This window comes from Octopus sinensis, unplaced genomic scaffold, assembly GCF_006345805.1.
Source record: "Octopus sinensis unplaced genomic scaffold, ASM634580v1 Contig08463, whole genome shotgun sequence".
Classification (NCBI taxonomy): Eukaryota; Metazoa; Mollusca; class Cephalopoda; order Octopoda; family Octopodidae; genus Octopus; species Octopus sinensis.
In genome coordinates, this window is record NW_021831041.1 from 79,426 (window position 1) to 100,780 (window position 21,355).

The 21,355-nt window shown below is 40.5% G+C and overlaps 2 protein-coding genes and 1 pseudogene across 2 annotated transcripts; 2 read left to right on the forward strand and 1 right to left on the reverse strand.

Moving 5' to 3' along the window:
- Positions 1–8: 8 nt before the first annotated feature.
- LOC115227870 lies at positions 9–661 on the forward strand. The gene is made up of 2 exons (XM_029798583.1): positions 9–150; positions 420–661. The coding sequence occupies exons 1-2, from the start codon at positions 36–38 to the stop codon at positions 659–661; spliced, it is 357 nt and encodes a 118-aa protein (XP_029654443.1). The 5' UTR covers positions 9–35.
- A 2,547-nt stretch (positions 662–3,208) lies between these two features.
- Positions 3,209–5,966, forward strand: LOC118761095 (proteasome subunit alpha type-2-like). Its single transcript, XM_036498765.1, is given in 3 exon segments — positions 3,209–3,755; positions 5,318–5,574; positions 5,576–5,966. Coding segments are annotated over 3 exon segments (1,155 nt in total). The 3' UTR covers positions 5,927–5,966.
- Positions 5,967–17,895: 11,929 nt separating this feature from the next.
- On the reverse strand, positions 17,896–19,415 carry LOC115227871 (annotated as a pseudogene).
- Between the last annotated feature and the right edge of the window lie 1,940 nt (positions 19,416–21,355).

Sequence of the window (21,355 nt, forward strand, 5' to 3'; positions counted from 1 at the left end):
GAATGACTGGATGGGTTAAGTGCGAGAAAGACGAGATGGGAGTCAACTATTTCAGGATCGAGGGTGTAAGTGAGCAGAGTGTGGGGAAGTACTTATTGCGAATTGACGACACATTGAACGAGTGTGTTAGCGAGGTGCAAGTTGGATTAGGTATAAAAGTGCAATTATACTTATTTGTCAACGTTAGCGTAAAATGACAAACCAATCGATGTGCCGAGTATTACTTATAGCAACACACTGCATTCTCCGCTTATTTAGTTTTTGCATGTATCTTAAGGAAATTGATTTGCCGACCGTGGCGATGTACTGCAATATTGCATATATTAAGATATGTGCTCATGTTAGTACCCTCCAAGCGTCCATTCAACCACGCGGTATTGCAATCGCGGCATTTCTCTGTTCTTATCTAATACTCGCAGATTACAAGCAGGAATACGATTTTGTCCTCCACATCAGCCCCAAGGAGGTCTCAGATGATCTACAATTTGCCTGCGATATAAGCAGCAAGACGAAACCGCAAGTTCGATGGTTTTATAATGACCACGAACTGGAGGGCTTTGGGAACTACGTCTTCTTCAAAGTTGTTGCACAAAACCATTCTGTAGAACAGCCAACAACACGACATTGGCATTTCGGACAAACTGTTGGACCTTCCAACTGATCCAATTTATGCCCGTGACTCAGAGAACGTAATCAAGTACTACGCATCCGTCGACGTAACAGGTCGAGTGTGTGCCCGTATATCCTCACAGCCAGTCCGACTAAAGAAATTCCTCCTAAATTTCTAATTGCAATCAACACTACCGTAAGTGATGAGACAAGGCTGGAGACGCGAATATCCGGAAGGCCGAAACCGGAGGTCACGTGGTACAAGGACGGGGAAGAGTTGATGACCAGTCAACGTCGATTCCTGGAATATGGGCAGGAGGGGAAAATCTCACTTGTTATTCTCGATATATCTACTGCCGATTTTGGAAAATACACATGCATTGCACGGAATCCAGCAGGATATGATATTGCGGAGACATCCCTCACTTTACCAGATCACTTGGAGACTGCGACGACCATTGTGGAGGAGGATTTGGTTATTAGTGATGGTCAGTCGATGATCACAGGTATACAGATTGTTATATCCAGACATGAAAACTCGCCAAGATATCAATATTTCTGGAGGAGAATTTGATATTCTGCAAACGTATGATTTGCTATTTCATGTGCAGAACATACGATGTTCGGATTCTATTAACTGGGCTCGACAAAAAGAAGCAAACTATAGAACCGGAAACACATCTATCAGATTCACCTGTCCAAGACGATTCCAAAGAAAGTTCTTCCTCGGATGAGAGTTCTGACTATACAAGTGAGCCATGTGGGACGACTGGGTCAGAACGTGGAATATCGCCAAGATACTTAGTCGAAGAAAGTCTGACTAGGCCTGAGGCAAATCGTTTATTTCCGACAGAAAAAGACGTGAGAATAATTCACGAAGACCTTCCAATGCCGCGAACGTATCAAGTAACAAGAGAACCTGGTTTTCTGGACAAGCAAAACGCAGAACGTTCATTTCCTTTAGAAAGTGACAGAGATATTCGAATAATTCAAGAAATTTCCATCCCCAAAACTGTTCAAAAATTAAATGAAATCAGTTTTCCAAAAAAGTCTGAAGAAAGTGAACGAGACATAAAAATACTTAACCAAGACAGCCCATTTCCAATGCCGTGTCAAAGATCAGAAGAAATTACTTTTCCAAAAAAACCTGCTGAAAATGAAAGAGACATTAAGATAATCCACCATGATTTTCCCATACAAATATCCAAAGAAAACAATTTCCCCAGTGAGCCAGTAGCGGAGAGGTTGTTTCCAACGGAAACTGAGAGAGATATCCGAATAATTCACCAAGACTACGTATCAAAAGAAATCAGTTTCCAAGCAAGCCAGTCGCAGAGAGTCCACTTCCTTCTAAAAGTGAGAGAGATATCCGAATAATTCACCAAGACTACGTATCAAAAGAAATCAGTTTTCCAAGCAAGCCAGTTGCAGAGAGTCCTTTTCCTTCTAAAAGTGAGAGAGATATCCGAATAATTCACCAAGACAAATCCACAACAAAAACATTCCAAACATCCAAAGAAATCCAATTCCCGTACAAGCCCGTTGCTGAACGTAAACTTCCTTTTGAACGAGACATCAAAATAATTCAAGAAGGCGTTCCCACCACCAAAACTTATCAAATATCAAAAGAAATCAACATTCAAAGTAATCTCTCAGAAAGTGAACGCGACATCAAAATAATTGATAAAGATGTTCCCACCCCAGAAGCATCTCAAATACGAAAAGAAACCAGCTCTCCGAGCAGGCCGGAGACAGAACCTACATTCCTTTTGAAATGGAGAGAGATATCCGCATAATTCATCAAGACCTACCCAAAACTGTCCAAATATCCAAAGAAATCAATTTTCCGACTAAACCTGTGGCAGGACGTACAATTCTCGCTGGAAGTGACCGAGATGTCAGAATAGTCTTTAAAGACGACCAAATATCCCGGAATGAATACCCCCAAGACTATCCAATTATCAAAAAGTCCGTCTCCCCTGCCTCTGAACGTGATATTCGAATAGTGGACACTGACTCTCCAGAAATATCTAGCCATAAATCGAGTCCTGGCAAATCATTTATGAAAAAACTTGATATTCGAATAGTGCCGGGAAAATGTGCTGAGAGTGACATTGATTCGGAGGGTAACGTTTCCCGGGACATTTATTCTTCTCAAGAGACGTCTTATCCAACAACAATCACTGAGCCAACCAGTCAAATAACGTAAATAACAATCGCTGAATTGTAGACTCGAATGTGAGGATGAAAGTGCTAAAGACTCAGTAAGAGGGGACACGAGTGAATATGGTGAGCCCCTTTCTAATCTGTAGATGTTTTAAATTATGAAATTGTTCATAAAGATGAGAGTAACACCACAATACAGACTGTCTCCACTCTCGTAGACCCTAAGAAGGAATTCTGCTTCGATTTGAGGTATCTCGTTATTATATTGTGAGTGAGAAAACGACCTCTGACGACGAAAGCGACCTCAGGTGAGCAATTCTCAATAATTGGCTTAGTAGTAGATTGCGTCTTGATACGTCGCAACCAAGCGAGCCTCAAGTCTCTCGGAATCTTTTGGACGGTGAGACCACGTGTTTTTATTGAAGTGAGGAAAATGTTTCCCCAAATATCTTACGATTCGGGAATAGCTCCAAATATCAGTATGGACTCATCCATCGCCAGTCGAGTCAAGCCCGTCACAAGAGAGGACTCGATTAAGAATGTATTCTTCTTCATTCACCGACAGTTCACCCGCCGACTGAGAAACATTCGCACCAAAGAAAAGAGCGTGGCGGAATTTGTGTGCGAATATTCTTCGGGTGGTGTCAGTGCTCAGTGGTTTCACCAGCAGTCACCGGTAGAAGAGGGGACTGGGAAGTATGAAGTCACTAACAGCCATCGAGTTTCGAGACTTGAAATCAAAGATTTGTGTCTGGGAGATTCTGGTGAAGTGGAGTGCATTATCAATGGACGGTCGACCTCCGCTCGTTTGACTGTCGAAAGTTGTCCTCGCATTAACCTTCCAGAACTTGTCGACATTTTCCGGACTAAACTGAAGAGTCAAAATGTACGTGAAGGCGCACCCGCACACTTTTGGGTAGAACTGGACGTGGATGGAGTGGAGGTAGAGTGGAGAGCGGATGATCAAGTTATTGAATTGAGTGAGGCGGTGGCGACACAGGACGGACCAATCCACTCTCTGAAATTCCACAATGTCAAACGGAGTGACCATGCCAAGTCAATATCAGCACATTGTCTCGACTTTAGTACTTCCGCCTTCATATCAGTGATTGGTTGTGTGTCTTTTCTTATCCCAAGGATGCGAAGAAGAATTGGTGGTTGTCCGTCGTATGGAGGGGTTCCTGGCATATCCTCACGAGAACGTGGTTTTCATAATCGAGTTCTCTCGGCCATGTCACGATGTGCGGTGGTATCGCGGGGACCAGCAGATCGTCCCCAATTTATCTAAATACGAAAATTACTGCGACAATGGCATCCAGCACTGTCTGGTCATTTCGGATGTTGACAAAAGTGATGCGGGGACATATTATGTCTACTTTGAGGACGTCGGATCTGACCACGCTGATCTAGTTGTCCAAGATCCCAAACTGATTGACGAGTTTAGTCACATACAGTTTGATTAATTAACTCAGAGTTAATTATTTTTCTAATTTCGTTGCTAATATGAGTTAATATTTATTTCCTTTTCTGTCTGAGTGCATATTCAAATAGTTGGACTTAACATATTTCTATTTAATGGATATAGTCATGACAAATCCTGATTTTAGCTTAATCAAGACTGAAAATTTGACATATCCAATTATAACTGCGCTTTGAGAAATGTGGAAATGTGCTGAAGTTCTGAATAGTCTGTGCATCTTTATATCAAATACAGTTTGTTATGTTTGAACATTGATGACATTCCCTCGAATGACTTTAGAGGATTCTAAAATGTGCATGGAGGTGCAAAAAATACAGAGTTCATAAAATTCACAGTTTCAAACTTTATTTAAATTTTACAGTTTAAACTAGAGAATACATAACCAATTTATATCTCAATAATAAGGTTTATCACTTGCACAAATTCGGGGGAAATATGCACTGACATTTCCTTTCATTAAAATTTGGTCCTGTCCTTAAAATTTTGTTCAAAGATGGCAAATAAATTCATTTTTGTTTTTAAAATTTGAAATAAAATGCTTGTCTATTTTCTTTGAACGGATTACTCTTCCTCACGATCTTTTGAGCTACAACAAAACTGATCCAGTTCTCAAAATATATTTTTATCTATTATAATTGCAATTTCGAAAATCCAATAAAGTGTTTATTTTTCTCGGAGTTTCCTCAGCCTTGTAGCACGAGCAAGTAAAAGGAAAACTGCGGGCTTGATTTGTTGCGTATAAAAAATTATTTATAAAAACAGGGCATTTTAACAGTCATCCTTTTTGCCTGAGAATTAAATCTTTCTTATTTAAGTACGATTCTATATATTTATTTCTAAAAATATATGCATTAATTAAATACTTATCAAATAAAACAAAAAGTAAAAATATAATGTCGTCCGAACGCTATAGCTTCTCGTTGACCACTTTCAGGTTGTAAATGAATATTAACCGACAGTCCAACTGGCAAGCTCAATCAAATCGAGCATGCACTGGCAGCCGTAGCAGCAGGTGCCCCGTCGGTGGGAATCAAAAGTGAGCATAAAGATGGTCATTTGTAGCCTCTCAAGGCGTGGTGTTAGCAACCGAGCGATATCACCGGACTGTGTTATACGACGTGGAAAGTCTGCACAAAATAGAACCAATTGGCAAACACTCAGGCGCCACATTCAGTGGAATCAGTCCCGACTTTCGTGTGATTATCAAATTCATTCGCAAACAATGTGCCAACTACATGTACAAATACGACTCAGAAATGGGAGTGGAGACTCTGGCACAAGGAGTGTCCCACATCATGCAGGAGTACACTCAGTCAGGGTAGTCTGTGTGCACACGCAAGGGGAGTCCGTCCATTTGGCATGTCCCTCCTGGTGGCTGGGTGGAGTGAGGGGAAGGGCCATCTCTACCAGTGTGACCCCTCTGGCATCCACTTCCCATGGAAGGCGTGTGCCATTGGGAAGAACCATCTGTCTAATAGACTGTTCCTGGAGAAGAGATATGACTCGACTATGATGTTGGATGACGCAGTCCACACGGCTATTCTCACATTGCAGGACAACTTTGACGGGGCTATGACCGAGCATGACATTGACATTGCTTTGGCTACTCCCTCAGGGTTCCGGCAACTGTCTGCGGCTGAGGTGAAGGACTATTTGTCCATTCTTAAATAACTAACTAGTGAACCATTCTTTTTTAGAATAAAGTGGTTAACCTGCCAAAATAATAACTAACGATTCCTTTATTAAGACATTTGTTATATTAATTGTTCTTTTTGTGTTTGAGGACGACCCACACGATTATGACGACCAGGACGGTGAGGACGACCCCTCCTATTATTAGTTTCATCTGCGTGTTGGACAGGTATAACCTTGAGGTTCTTCCACCAGTATTTTCGACGGAGGCGATTGGCACTTGTGTTGAAGTTGGAAGCCCCTTGTTGGAGCATGTCTGCTCGTCCGTCCAATTCGCTTAGTTTGCTGTCACGTTCCAGCACTTTCTCGACGTTTACCTTCATTATGTCCACCACATAGGAATTAAAGGCAATTTATACTTCGTCGACTTGTGCTCTTGCCATTTCTAGTTTGTTGTTTGTTGGATTCATTGCAACTAGGAACCACAAACTTATATTTTATTAATTCCTTTACAAGACAATTATTATTTTAATTTGATTTTACTTATATCATTAATTAACGATTTATGCCAAGACAAACAAATTTATGTCAAATTTTTTAATAAGTCAATTAGGTCACTAAATCTGTCTTTTATTTTGTTCAAAACCAAAGCCAACAGTTTATCGTCACTTTAAAGAGGCCAAAACAGTCTTTCATTTCCGAAGGTTACTCGAAATATTTTAATATTGAAAGATAGCAATTTCTCGATTTAGCAATTTGTGCAAATAATTTGGATGTTTCCATAGGAATGAAAAGTAAAGAACAGTGGAACCACCTCTACTCAATCCCACAAAGTAATGTGAGAACAATCTCACAATGCCTCTCCCTCGAGCGGAGACAGGGCAGTTCTACCTGTCGATTGACTCTCGCTAACTTATTTCTTGAAGCTGGAAATTCGGTCATTTCGACATATTCAAGTTATTTGAATAAAACATATTTCAGCAAGTGGAATTTCCGCATCAATAAAAATTCCTGATTTAGTCTCGGGTGTCCTACATTTCCAAATCGGACCAGACGACGAGAGTCACCCAGGTTGCCCCAAATTATCTCCTCTCAGCACTGGCCGTCTCCGCAGGGTCGAGGATATATATTTACAAAAATTCACGTCCATTCTACTGCTACAATCTCCCCCAGCCTGAAGAAGATAAGAGAATCGACTCAGCACTTGTTTGACTGTGTAGAATAACAACAAGGAAAGTCTGAATGAGGAAAAAACGGAACTGAGGACAGTCGAGTAATTTTCCTGACTGAATAGCAGACAGTCGGGAGTAAAAACAACGTATTTAAGTAACAGTCGTCGTTTCATGGAGAACAAAGTGAATGTTTAGGTCAAAAATTGTCTAGTCAGTGATCTGTTGCATGACCTCTATCAGAAAGAGGAATACAAATGAAGACGAGGTTGAGCACTTGGTTGTGGGGACTGAGGACTGTCGTATTTCGATCATTGAAACGACGTGTTTTAAAGTGATAAAACAAGTGTCCATACACCCATCAATCATTAGCTGAAATTAGAGAACATTCCCGTTTTCATTTCCTGTCTTGGATCCCTCAACATGACGTGCGACATATTTGTCAGTACTCGCTCTGCGCACATTTATCTCATCGAAACGTTCGGATATTGCAGTAAACATTAGTAACACGTTCAAGGCACATCCAATTGTGCATCTGAGTGTCCCAGTCGTCGGGATCTTCTCGACCATCGAAGGCGTGGTCGTAGCCTCTCAGGACGGGCTGCTTCAGACGATTACTAACTCTGTAGTCATCAGACTATATTTAAGGGAAGACAAATCTGGGCATTCCAAATGCCGGCTAAATTTGTCAGCTTCAGAGGAGTGTACTTAGGGAGAGTTTCGGAGTGGCTTCTGGTCGTGGCTCTCCGCAACAAGCAGATTCGTTTGTACAACAAGAAAAACTTGTGCTCGGTCCTCGATCTAGAATGGAGCATTCAAGCCGTGGCATTCGGTCGTTATGGGAAATTCAACAATGTCCTGGTTGTGGTCTCCGAAGGCAGGGATAATAAATTCTTAAACTTAGACGGGAATCTCGAAATGTTTTCCACGACTGAAAAACGTTGTTGAACTCCGTTGTGTATGACACGTGCAAGGAATATGGTCAAACAGGAGAGAACCGACTCAAAGAAATTGGCAGAGAAGAGAATTCGATTAGTTTGAACTACTGCTGATTCACACAGATATGCACAAAGTCTACAATTATGACTGCACTTTTATGAAGCTAAAAATACTGAGGGAATACATGTCATCAACCAACTACTTGCCTGTCGCCAAAAACGACGATTTGAGATTAAAAATAGATGTTAGCAAAACATACAATATGAGTTCAGTTTGAGGGGATTGGTCCTGTTTTTATAATCAACATCGACGTCCAGAATGTCGGGCTGAAATCTGAGGTGACCCACGCCTTTGTCGTATTCGACTATAACGATGCCAACTACCAACTAAATCCAAGTATTATCCAAGTAAGAATAACTCCTAATGTGCCCTGGTTCCAATGATCGCACCAGGACTGACATACAAAGCCAAAACTACCCTTTCTTGTTCCCAGGACGCGGGTTTTTCAGAATCCATAAGGGTTGGCTACATTTGACTACTCTAGACAATGCTAATCAAGAAAGATAGTCCGGGACCTCTACTAGTCCTGGATCTGGAGGTTCCTCCAAATCAAGGCACTGACATTTAAAATAAATATAAGTCGACTGAATTGCTAACAAAAGCACAAAATAAGAAAATTTAGTTTGGGAAAACATTTCTAAAAGACAAATAAGCGTTCACAGTTTCTGCGGAGAGTTCCTTAATGAGGGCGAATTCAGCACAATTGCTGTAACGAAGTGTGGTGACAGGGTCGGTATAGGGAGCCTACATATGACAGTCAAACCAACTGGAGTCCCTGAAATATCCGAATACCGTTTTAGAGGCCTAGAAGAGTCCCCCGACTCAAACAACTCATCTACCCGTTAACCAAGGGATAGAATACAGTGGTAGGGAACATTCGAGGTTCTGTCTGAGTGGAGAATCTGCCTTAAATATCGATGATTTCTCCACTTTCTTTGTCGTTCGGGGAGGTTTGCCTACTTCTCCATTACATAAGTAGTGCCTTATATCTTTTATTTTTAAAATTATATTCTGTCGTAATGACCATCCAACAACTCAAGATTCTATTTAATTAATATTTAAATTTAGAAAAGTATTTTATGTTTATTTTCAAAAATATGGCCAAACAAATAATTCCCAATTGTCCTCGTTTTTGGTAATTGTTGACTCCGTTGGTTTATCTATTTGTGTTGGCTTTCAAAGCCACTCTAAAAAAACGAGAATCAATACCAAAATTGAAGCTTCAAATACAGAAAAAGAGTCTTCCGAACAAAATATCAAGTTAAAACAGATATGAACGCTATAAAAGATTTGGTGTATACATTACTGCTAAAACGTTGGTTTTTAGATTAATACAAGCTCAACAGCAAAAATGCGTACTTCCAAAAAAAAGAAATAAATAAAAAGAAAAGCAGTCGCTAAGCATATCGAGTGAATCCTTCGCAATCCGGCAAACGAAGACGCCCGCTTGGACAATATGTTATTTGTCTTGCATGCTTACTCTATTTATCCACAGACGTCTCTGTCAATTTCAGGATGCTTTCAAATACGGATTGCAAATAGATTACCAAAGATAATCATTCTGGCTTCTGATCGCTCTACCAGTGGCACATAATAGATTTAAATACATCAATTAATTAGTTTAATTGACAAAGATTAGCTGAATAATACTTCTGATGTAATTTTTCCATGCAAAATAAAATGTCTCATAAAACACTTTCTCGGCTGCGAACCTCGGTTTATAAGGAATCAATTTTTATGGTCATTATCAAGGTCATAATTTTTGAGTAATATGACTGAATCTAAATTAAGTCTAAATATTTAAATAGTATTTAAGTCCGGGTATGCCAGGTCAAGACACAACAACAAACAAGCTAAAAAGCAATTATTTAACTAAATAATCACTTTTGTTATTTTATACGTAAAGGTGATAAGACTTGAATGGAACTGGATGATCTATTTGAATATTTCTCAGAATACTTAATTTTGATTCATTAATAATTAATCCGTGCCGTAAACGATGTCTGCATTTATTCTGCTGCTTAACCTTATGTTCACCACAAAATCAGGTATTATGACTATGCTATGTCTAGATCTGGAGGCAGTATCGATTAAATTTCATTCATTAACTGTAATTTGTTATAAAAAGTTAATAAAATAGCCGGATCTTATAAAAGCTGTCAAAAAAGTATAAATTTCTGTACATTCCAGGGCCTGTCAGATGTCGTTGAAATAAATGTTTCGAGAGGTGATTTATCTGCATTTACAATTAAAATAAACGAGTGAATTACAGTTTTTAAACAATAAAAACTAGAGAAGGAGAAGAATTTAAATTTACAGTTTCAGGAAATACAATTACTATAACAGTCCCTGAGCTAATCAATAATATTAGAAAACCTAAAACAGGCAAGTTTTACAAAATAATATTTCCAAAGATTCAGATGACCAAAAACTCTACGACACTCAGGAATTTATAGATTGGGAAATGGAGAAACAAGTACGTATCAGTGTTATGTCAAGAAATACTACCCTCGATATATAATATACGTTATACTACTATTGGCAGGGGGGACGTTTTCGGATGATCCAAACAGTGTGCTTTATCCTTCGAAAAAGTATGCTTGCCACTTCTCATCCCAGCAATCGGAACAACAATACTTGATTCTGCCAATGGAGTTCAACAAGGTGACCCTCTAGGTTTTCTTTTATTCTCCCTCGCAATTCACCATACAACGAGATCGTGTAAAAATGATCTTAACATGTGGTATTTGGATGATGGAGTAATTGGAGGAACCCCTGAGGGCATCTTGGAAACGCTGAAGTCTTTTGTTTTTAAATTTGGAGCGCTTGGGCTTGAATTCAACTGCGGCAAATGCGAAATTGTGAATGTCAACACGGACGAACTTTCCTTTCGTAAGTGGATGACCGAATTCGACAAACTACTACCTGGATGCACCTTCCCCCTCAAAGAGGACTTGATTTTTCTTGGATCTCCTATTTTTGAAAGTGGTATCAAAGCTGTTATGAAGGCTAAAATTTCGGAATTTTCCCTTCTCTCTGAAAAATTACGTTGTGTGGATAGCCACATTGGGCTCTTTTTAATGAGGAACTGTCTATCTATTCCGAAGTTAACATACTTTTTGAGGACGGCCCAATGCTATCAGGAAACAGATCTTCTCGAAGACTATTCCGAGCATATGAGAGCTTGCACTGAGGACATCCTCAACGTTAGCTTCGATACGCAGTCGTGGAGACAGGCGACTCTTCCAATTTCCCTGGGAGGGATCGGCTTGATCACCCCGGCAGATTCAGCGCACGGCGCATATTTTTCCTCAGTACTCTCATCCAGAGATATGATCGACACTGTTCTTTCTCAAATAAACGAACAGAGGAAATCATTTGCTGTGGATGATTGCGTCGCCGTATGGGAAAAGCTGGGATTGCCATTGCCATCTGATGTGACCTGCCAATCGGAGTGGACGTCGAAAGTCCACGCCAATACGTTTTCATGCCTAAAGGAAACCATGGACCAGAGAATGTTGGCTTGTTTACAAGCGGGCAGCCAGCCCCTAAGCGGCGCGTGGCTAAACAGTTAGTTAGCTTTTCATTTCAATTTGCTTAGGCGACTCCCAGGCGGACCCACTTTCGGAAATGAATGCAAAAAATGAGTTTTACAGAGTAAGGATGAATAACTATATCAGCAAATTGAAGGGGATGGATTCGTCGATTACGAACAACTAAACCGACTGTTCGACTTGAGTTCTTCCAAACAAGGAACCGTCGACGTGGAAGGGACATCAGGCAACCTTCTGAACGACAGTAACGATTGCGGTTATACAAGTCGAATGGAACACTCTTCCCACGGGGCAAGGAACAACAGATCAAGGAGACTATGCGGAAAATAAGTGCTGGCCAAACCCTCAATTAACTCGCGAATCAGTCCAAATGACAATGCCAGAAACGACGACATTCTCAGCCCTCCAACAGGAGTACAGGGGAGTCCAACGTCTGGAATATTCAAAAGAAATATCGCAGGATCTCAAGGAGAACAACAACCATTCCAAAAATGATTTTGGCCTCAAACTGTTCAAAGTAGAGGACACTGAAAGTTCCGTTTCCCACTCATTCTAGAAACTCAGCTGAGAGACATGGACGAGATCATGGCTGACTTGGAAATGCTCGGAGGTGGTTACGTCATCTCAATTACGTCATAGACCGACAATGCGGTGTCCCCGACTCAAGGCTGGACATGTCTCCTGTACATGTGACATATCAATGGTAGAAAGTGGAGGATCTCCCTGAAAGGAAGGTCCAATCAAACGAGCATGTTGGAGACTTCCAGCGAAAAGTTGGGAGTTTAGACAAATTCCAAGGGCATCTCTGCCGAATCAAGTCACGACCAACTCCAAGTTTTGAAGAAGGAAATGGAAATTCAAGTTTGTCTGTCCCACATTTGCAGGAAGACATCATCAACGAGTATCAACAGGACAATGTAGCCTTACGAGACAAGGTCAAGAAAGTAACTGTCGAAATGGAGGTCCTTCGAAAGTCCCAGTCTTGTCAGATTCAAAAACTGAATCGACAAATTGGTCAATTAAAGTTAAGTTTTCGTCTCATTTCAGAAATGAGTTGGAAATGAGACCAACTCCTGTGTCGGAGTGTCAGGACTGTGTTATTATGCGCCAGGAACACGAGACACTGCAAGCTCGGTTGGAGACAGCAGTCAAGGCAGAGCAAGAGGCATCGAAAAAGTGCCGAGAACTTGTCGACTCGGTCGAAAATATGAAGAAAGACAACCAAAGACTGACAGAATCGAATTTGTCGCATCTTCAAATTATTTCGGATGGTGAACAGAACAGGACTTTAATGCAAAATTGTTTGACTCAGGCGACATCTGAGGCTGCCGAAAATGCAGCAAAATACGAAAAAAAGAGTCGAGAAGAACGAATTTGTCACAGAAAATTGGTATTTCTAAAAGAACTAAAATTCGAGGGCGAGGCAGACAAAACGATCGAATCTTTGCGGAATAGTTTGATGGAATGTCAAGCCAAATTGGCCAATGCAACCAAAATTCGGGCAAAGACGACTTATATCGAGAACAAGGAGACAGTCCAGACTCCTCGTTTTAGTCAGAGGAAGATGAGCGAACACGTATCGCATATTCGCGCATGCTCAGACTCGTTGCGGACGGAAATAGGTGTTATGCAAAAAAGAGGTTTTGGATTTCCTGACTGTCCAGTGGTGGGGGGACACAACTGGCACGTGCTGAAGGACCTCCAGTCCCAACTGCACTGGCGAGTGGGGAAACTGAGTGAACTGCTCATTACTGACATCTCCACGCCAACAAATGAAAATATCCCCGCATTTGTTGATATTTCGACTAAAGAACTTCCCAACGAGTCAATTTCTCGAATGGTTAGATGTGGTGATTTATTTAGCTTGGAAACATTGAGATGACTCAAGACAAAGTTCTCAAGAAATTAGACTCCCAGACTGTCCAACAACCGATCAAGGACATTGTGACAAGTCAGCAGGTTGTCGTGTGTCCCCAACAGGCTCTGGTCGAGGCTCTCCAAGCCAAGATTGCCGAGAACGAGGAATTGACCAAACAAATCGAGCTTTTTAAAAAATCCGAAGGGCAGCTCAGGAAGGAATTGGAGCGACAGGAGATCAGTTTGGCGAGTGCAAGGAGAACTCAGGAACCGGTCCTCGATTTTGTACATTTGTAGACAGCCCGGGAATTCGAAAGTCTGATGAGCAGGGTGGAACAGTTGGAGTGCCAGTACGAGAGAGCGGTGGCTGAATCGACCAGACAAGTCTCTGAGTTGGCACTGCTGGGGGCTGAAGGGACTGACCATACACATTGGGATATACTTTTGGATCAGAGGGATCAAAAAATTAAAAAACTTAAAAAACATTTGACACAAATTTATGAAATTCTTCAATACATATCAGACCAGGGAATTGACATTCCGATTCCAGAACAGTTTAAAGAATATCTCTGATATTTTTGTCTTTTTCAATTAATATTTCTTATAAATTAGGTAATTTATTTATTTTAATAATAAATAAATACCGCATTGAGTCAGTTTTTTTGTAGTCCTAATAATGGCGTGCTGTTGCATCAAACTATTATTTCTGTTGGTTGCCATCATTCTGGGTTGCACATACTACTCTCAAATCAGAAAAAACACATTTAACGACAACATTCTAAAACAAGCAGCTACAATCCCCCAGAGCCATTCCTGCCCAAAAATGATTCAATATCTCCGCGGGAGATTCCCCAACGAAATAATGTCCGGTGAAGATATGAAATGGCTGGGCTATGCAGCCAAGGGGTTCTCAGGCTTTCTCTGTCCTGTCTACTCTTCCATGTTCGAGACCGTCAGTCTCCTTTACTTTCCCTTCGACCAGACTTCCTACGCTGGGGGGTCCATTTTGCGTCTGTCCTACGTCGTGCTTAAAGGGAAATTGGTCATCAACAACGGAGAGAGGAACACGACTTTCCTGCCAGGGGATTTGGTGACCAATTTTGAAGGCAATTTGATTCACGTGTCAGCCGATACATATGTTCTTGGAAGTGGCAAAGGACTGTCGTTGTTGGGATTCTGGGACATTGCATGGGGTACTTATTTGCCCTATATGGACGTGGTCGGGTTTGCCACAATGCTCGTAGGTATTGTGAGGCAGTTGGTCTTTACGTATTTCCAGTACGTTTTGCCATCTTTTCTTTAAGTTATTGGGATTGGTGATTTCTTGTTCGAATTGGGTGTCTTAATTAGTCTATTTTGTTCAATAGAGAAGTAATTAAGACAGGCAATTAGTTAGTTTTGTTGCTTCATCTGCTTAGTCTGAGAAATATTAGGATTAATATGCCTGCGATTGTAGTAGTTCTCCACCGCAGAAATGTCCTATGAATATGATCAATTGTATACCAGATTGGGCGCCCCCCAGTCAATGGAAGGACTTGTATTGTCTGTCGTTACTGACTGGTGACTACTGCTGATTCTGCTGGAATCTTCGGACATTGTATCCTCACAACTGCTCTTTGTTCCAAAAAACGACACGGGGGGGACTGATAGGAGTTCGGGTCCTCGGTCTTTATATTTTTGTGACGAATACTATCCCTGCACATCAGAGAGGAGTGGGAGACATGGATCGTTTTATAATTTGCATATCAAATGTCGTTTTTGTTTTGTGGTCCTTCTTTCTCATGTCTTTGAGGCTGCTTGTCAAATAGTCCTTGGGTCTTTTGTCGCGCCAGGGCCTCTTCTTGAGCAAGAGAACAACAACAGTATTGGTCGATCTAAGCAGTTCTCCAATCCTATGGATGGGCCAGCCAATCTGAAGTCATCTATGTGGGGATCATACAACAAGTCGTCCATTTATTTGTACAAGTTCATCTCCGAATGATATGTTTCCTTTCACGTGAGCAAGACTGCCAGGAATGACCTCCTCCACCACGCAGTCTCCAAATTCACTTTCAACAAGTTCAAGACCAAGGGACTCGTGAGGAGACGAACGGGGAATGACTGCCATGGCAGACTGTAGGCATTGTTTATCGAGGTAGCTGAGGCCTATCAAGTCATCAATCTGGTAGGTCATTAGTTTATTCCCATCAATCCCGTCTTTGTAAAAGGTGTAAGCGACTTGTTTTAAGCCCAAGCCTGATGTAATCACGTGAAAGTACCATCAATCCATTCGTATACTTCGTCTACTGTGAATATTGATACGTTTAATCTGGACATTAACCGCAAAATAATCCATTCAAACAAAAATTTGGAATGGATTAGCATGTAAATAAATATATCAATTTCATAAAAATTATAAATGTTGGGTATGGTCAGGGGTCGGCAACTTTTTTGTTGAAAAGAGCTACTTTTTGCTTAAACAGGAATTAAGCATAATTAAAGAGCCATCATATAACAAATATTTTGTAAAGAAAATTTCAACATATAATTAATGTGGCGATTGTCCCTGTATCTCATTTGACAATGTTATATCTCGGAAATATAGTTAGTCCCACTATCGGAATGGATCGTTTTATAATTTGCATGTCAAATGTGTTATATTCCAAATCCAACTATCGGTATCATCTACAAACAAGCTGTTGAGAATATTTTCAGTTCATACAAAATTGGTAGTTCAAATCACCTGGCTGGTATACCATAAGTTCTTAAACAGACCAAAAATCTTACAAAAATTGACGATTGACGACTCACAATTGACGTTAAAGAAAAGAAGGAAATTATTGCGTTTTTAAAGATAGTGTATTGTCAGATGGAGTGAAACAGAATCAAAATGAGTCGAATTTAAAGAGGACGGAATCATTATTCAGATTGTCCAACTCCAAAAAAGACATAGTTTATTTTAAAACATCCGGGATATCAACACATTTTTGAAATGTTTTCTATTAAAAGTTATTTCATTAATTATTTGTCATTCTTTAAGCAGGTCTATCAGATTAATACATTTTGTTCTTTGAATTATTTAAGGCTGGCTAGGTTTTTCTTTTCAAAGGACAGTAAATACGGGTCATTAAGTATTCAACTGAAATTTGTTATAAAAAGTTAATAAAATAGCCGGATCTTATAGAAGCTGTCAAAGAAGTATAAATTTCTGTACATTTCAGGGATTGCGATCGTTTCAGCGTGCTATCACACAGAACAGGTGACAATAATTAATCTGTCCTATAAACAATGTCTGTGTTCATTTTGCTGCATAACCTTGTCCTCAACACAAAATCAGGTACTATTAGTATACTATGTCTAGATCGGGAGACATTAATGATTAAATTTCATTCAGTCACTGTAATTTGAAATGTTAATAAAATAGGAGGATATTTTCAAAGCTGTCAGTATAAACTTTTGTAAATTTCATGGCCTGTCAGATTTCATTGCAATAAGTGGAGTGAGATTTGATAAATTGCTGACATGATAATTCAAATAAGAAAGTGTATTTCAGTTATTAAACATACAAATTAGAAAAACCGACCAATTTGAATTTACAGTTGCAGAGGAACAAATTGAGATAACAGTCCCTGAGCTAATTCATAATATTAGAAAACCCAAAATATGTAAGTTTTACAAAATGATATTTTCCAAAGATTCGGACTCTACGTTCCAAATGAATTCACATAATGGGAAATAAAGAAACAAGTAAGTAGCCATGTTAAGTTCAGAAATACTACCCTGGATATATAATGTACTTTATACTACTACTTTCAGAGGGACGCTTTCGGATGTTCCAAATAGCATGCTTTGTCTTCGAAAAAATTTTTGTAACAAGTTTTCAGCCCACCAAACAAATTTTAAATCTTTCAGAAATCAACATGCTCAGAAATTAGATTGCAGAAATAATTGTATGACAAATTTATAAATTTTTTCCAAATATAGCTAATTTTTTAATCCAGTAAATTCAAATTCTCTATAGCCCCTACTCCTATGGCAATTCAAAATAATTAGATTAAAAATAATATTAGTGTTATAGGTGTTATAACTGAGCCAGAGCAAACTGAGCCGAATAGTGGAGGCGACTGACCAAATCATGATCACTATACTTCCTAAAAATACAAACAACTGATGCAAACATAGCCTTCGAAAAACACCTCTTCGCCTCTTTAGGCATCGACTCAGCCAACAAACACAATCCCAGTTCCACCAACGCAAAAGGAAGCAAATACCGATCGTGTTTTATAAGCCCAGAACTACCAAATCTGATACTACTAACCACCTGTTGATGACTTGATTGAAGAATTTGGAAGCCATTTCATTCTTGCGGAGTCGGCTGTAGCACACACCGCGCAAAAATATGGCCAGGTTAAAGTCATCGATCGAGTACTCGGGGCGCTCTACCAAAAATACACTCAAAGGGACTTTGGAGACGGACTTGCTCTTCCTTAACCACGGCGAGGACATTTTCGACTATTTCCTGATTATCGTAGACCGTGTTGAGTACTCCAAATATATACATCGACTCCTACAAATGGACATCCATCCGTACAATCAACGGAAGCATCAGGAAATTGCCTTGCTTGAAAAAACGTTCTGCCTTCTTGAGGAAAAACTTTTCCATTGGGAATGCCTTGGTGACAAAATGACTTCTCAAACCAGGCAGACTCCTTTCCGTCAAAACAAAACCAAACCCGAGCTTTTCAGCACAATCCCCGACCCCCAGAAAGCAGCCGACAAGAGCGGAATGATATGTGTATATAAGCCTACTCCAACTACTCTCCCTGTTGAGCAGATCAATGTATTTGAGGGCCGTCCCCCACTCTAATCGGAGACTGTGGCACCACATCAACTCCCAGTAGCACAAATAATGAAAGTGCTTCAATTCATTTTGTGAGGACATGCACTTCTCAAAATAAGCCACAGCCTACTCCTGACCAAGCAAACTGACCTCCCCCAAATGTCCCTCAATCACCTCCAGCCTTCCCAAAAATAGAAAAGTGTAAGCACTCTACAAATAAACCATAAATCGACATTTGGATATTTCTCTCGGAAGAAATGGACGACTTGAGTGACCCTCTCAACGTCACTCATTCTCCCCCCAATGAAGTAAATTGTGTACGTGTTGAAGAAGAGGGTGGCCAGCGAACACAGGGGAGCCCGAATACCCGACTGCATGAGATGTCCCCGGTAGAGGTAGTCCAGTCCCAGGCCCTGTCGTGCTTTACAAAAACCACCCTTTCCCCACTAAATCCAACCAGTTTCAGCATTTGGAGCACCCTTTCGGGAACAAACGATAAAAACTAAACAAATAATGGAAAAACGAGACAATGTTGAATATTCCGTAGCCGAGGTATGTCCCCGACTCAAAATGGTCACTCATGACCCCCTCCGTCTGCAATTCGACTTTGCTTTCCACTAATTTGGCACAGTCCCTGTCAGACTGAGGGAATGACTGACTTGTAGGTAAAGTAACATTGGCGAAATATGAGGACCACGGTGATAAAGTCACCGTAACTGTTTCCCGACAGGATTTTCATGGCGGCCAAAACGAGACTGGCCTCGGCACTGCACAGTTCAGAGTGCAGTTCGCCTGAATTAGAATTTTAGTAATCACTTTCAGTCATATTGGAATAGTTGTTCGACCCAAACAAAAAACTCTTCAATTTGTTATTTTTCCGTTTATTTTGTTTAGAAATGGACACAGCCCGTTTACAGGCCGCGAGAGCATTTTCTTTATCAGTCGGGTCAAACGTCATCAGAGCTTTCAACGTCAACAGGACTGAATATCCCAGTGAGTGGTACATTGACCGGTCGGCACTACAATCACCACCATAATTACTCCTCTGACAATTTCTCCAATGCCTCGGAATATTTGTTGTTTAAAAAAAGATTTAATGCTTCCAGACAGTCATTCACTGCTGTATTCATGTCGGTGGGGACCGGACTGGATGAGACCCAAAATTACCTGTTTTGTGTGTCCACTGCGTCGAAATACTTTTAATTTCATTTTTAAATATACTTGTTCATCAGAGAATTCACTCTGTGACATTCTAGCCACGTCAATTCACTGTCCTATTACCTTTTTAAATTTGTATATATTTCATAAAAATGTTATTTTATAGCAATATTCGTCCATCTTATACATGTAATAGACAATGTTCGCATTCATGAGAAATAAAGCAAATAAATAATTGTTTAAGTTAACTTTATTTGTTGCAATTACAAACCAAAGTAAAATGACAAAAAAACATTTAAAAAGTGGAAATCACATTCTTGGCAAAAGCACAGTGCCCTCACACTTTAACTTCTTGTTAGAATATTTGCATTTATCTTTCAAAACAGAATCATTAATTGAGTGCCAATTTCTGAACTCTTGGGGAATGTTAAGAGCATCCAGGAGCTTCTGGGCTATTTCGGGAATAATCGGAAGCAGCACAATTCCACAAACACGCAGAAAATGACAACACAAATGCAAAACATTATTGGCATAATTCCGTCGATCAGCATCCGCGGATAAAATATAATTCCAGGGTTTCGAACTGGTAAGTAAGGCGTTGAACTTGTTGGACCCACAGACAAGTCGTTCGATAACTTGATAAACACGGAACTCGTCATAACTTCTCGAAACATCCACATTAATCGACACCAACTCATCAAAAAACGAATCCAACTGTATTTGTTCACCCGTCTGGCCAAGACTGGGACAAAATGGAGGAAATATCCCGGCAGGGTTGAGTTTACGGGAGACAATTCGATTGAGCATGTTCCCAATCGAATTGACGAGTTCTGCGTTGATAACAGTCTTGAACGAATCCTGATTGTAATCTAAAAATAAAATAAATCAGTCACCGCAGTCACGATCCAACAGGTTTCCACGCAGCAGGAAATATCGAGCCTGATCCGTCTGACTGGCCGAGAAGACAACAGTCGGGTCGACCACATTGCCCACACTCTTGGACATCTAAGTGACCCCACAAAGCAGACCTTTGTGTCTCGACTCATAAAATGGGCATGAACTACAAACTTGGCAGGAGGGGCCAATCCCCCGCCGATGAGCATGGCAGGCCACACCACCGAGTGAAATCTACTCTCGCCAATTTCTACTACCTTAAAATGTCTTTCCCAATAATATGACAAAAACTGGGCAAAACATGGCCAGGATAGCCGCTTACAGTCAAATAGCTCAACAAGGCGTCAAACCACACATAAATCTAACGTTCACTCAGGTGGGTACTTTTTGAGAGGGGTCTGAAGGAACGTCGATCCCCCAGCCAAGTCGACTGCTACAACGAGACACTGAAATGTCCGAGTCCAAGTTCCGGGCGAGTTGGACTGCTATTTTCTGGTAATGATTGGGCAATATATCTGAAATACGGAAAATAAGACAACCGACGTCCCTCAAATATGCCAAAACCTTGTCCTTTAGACTGGTGATCCTAAAAATATAATTCTCCTCCTCAATCCACTCCAATTCCTCTCCACTCCACACATGTTGCTAAAATACTTCAAAATTGCCAACAATTGTTCCAAGATTATTCACAACGTCTTTTTGACTGACAAAGCACTCCTCCCTCGTCGAATACCATCCTTTGTAAATGCCCTTGTAGATCAGTCCCTTGGATTGGAGCAGGTTCTGGTTGGGTGACCATTCTTACCCAGAAATGGGTGACTGTGCTGAGGTGGCCTGGGTGGGTAGTTCTGATGAAGTGGTCGTACTCTATTTTGTACGTATCGAATAGACTCTGCTTGTGTTATGCCAATACTTTGAAATTGGCTGAAATTCTATCGCAGAATTCGATCGGGGTTGACTTTGAAGAAATGGCCGCTTTCAAAACCTTTTTAATAGATCAAAGGGTGCCGACCTTTGA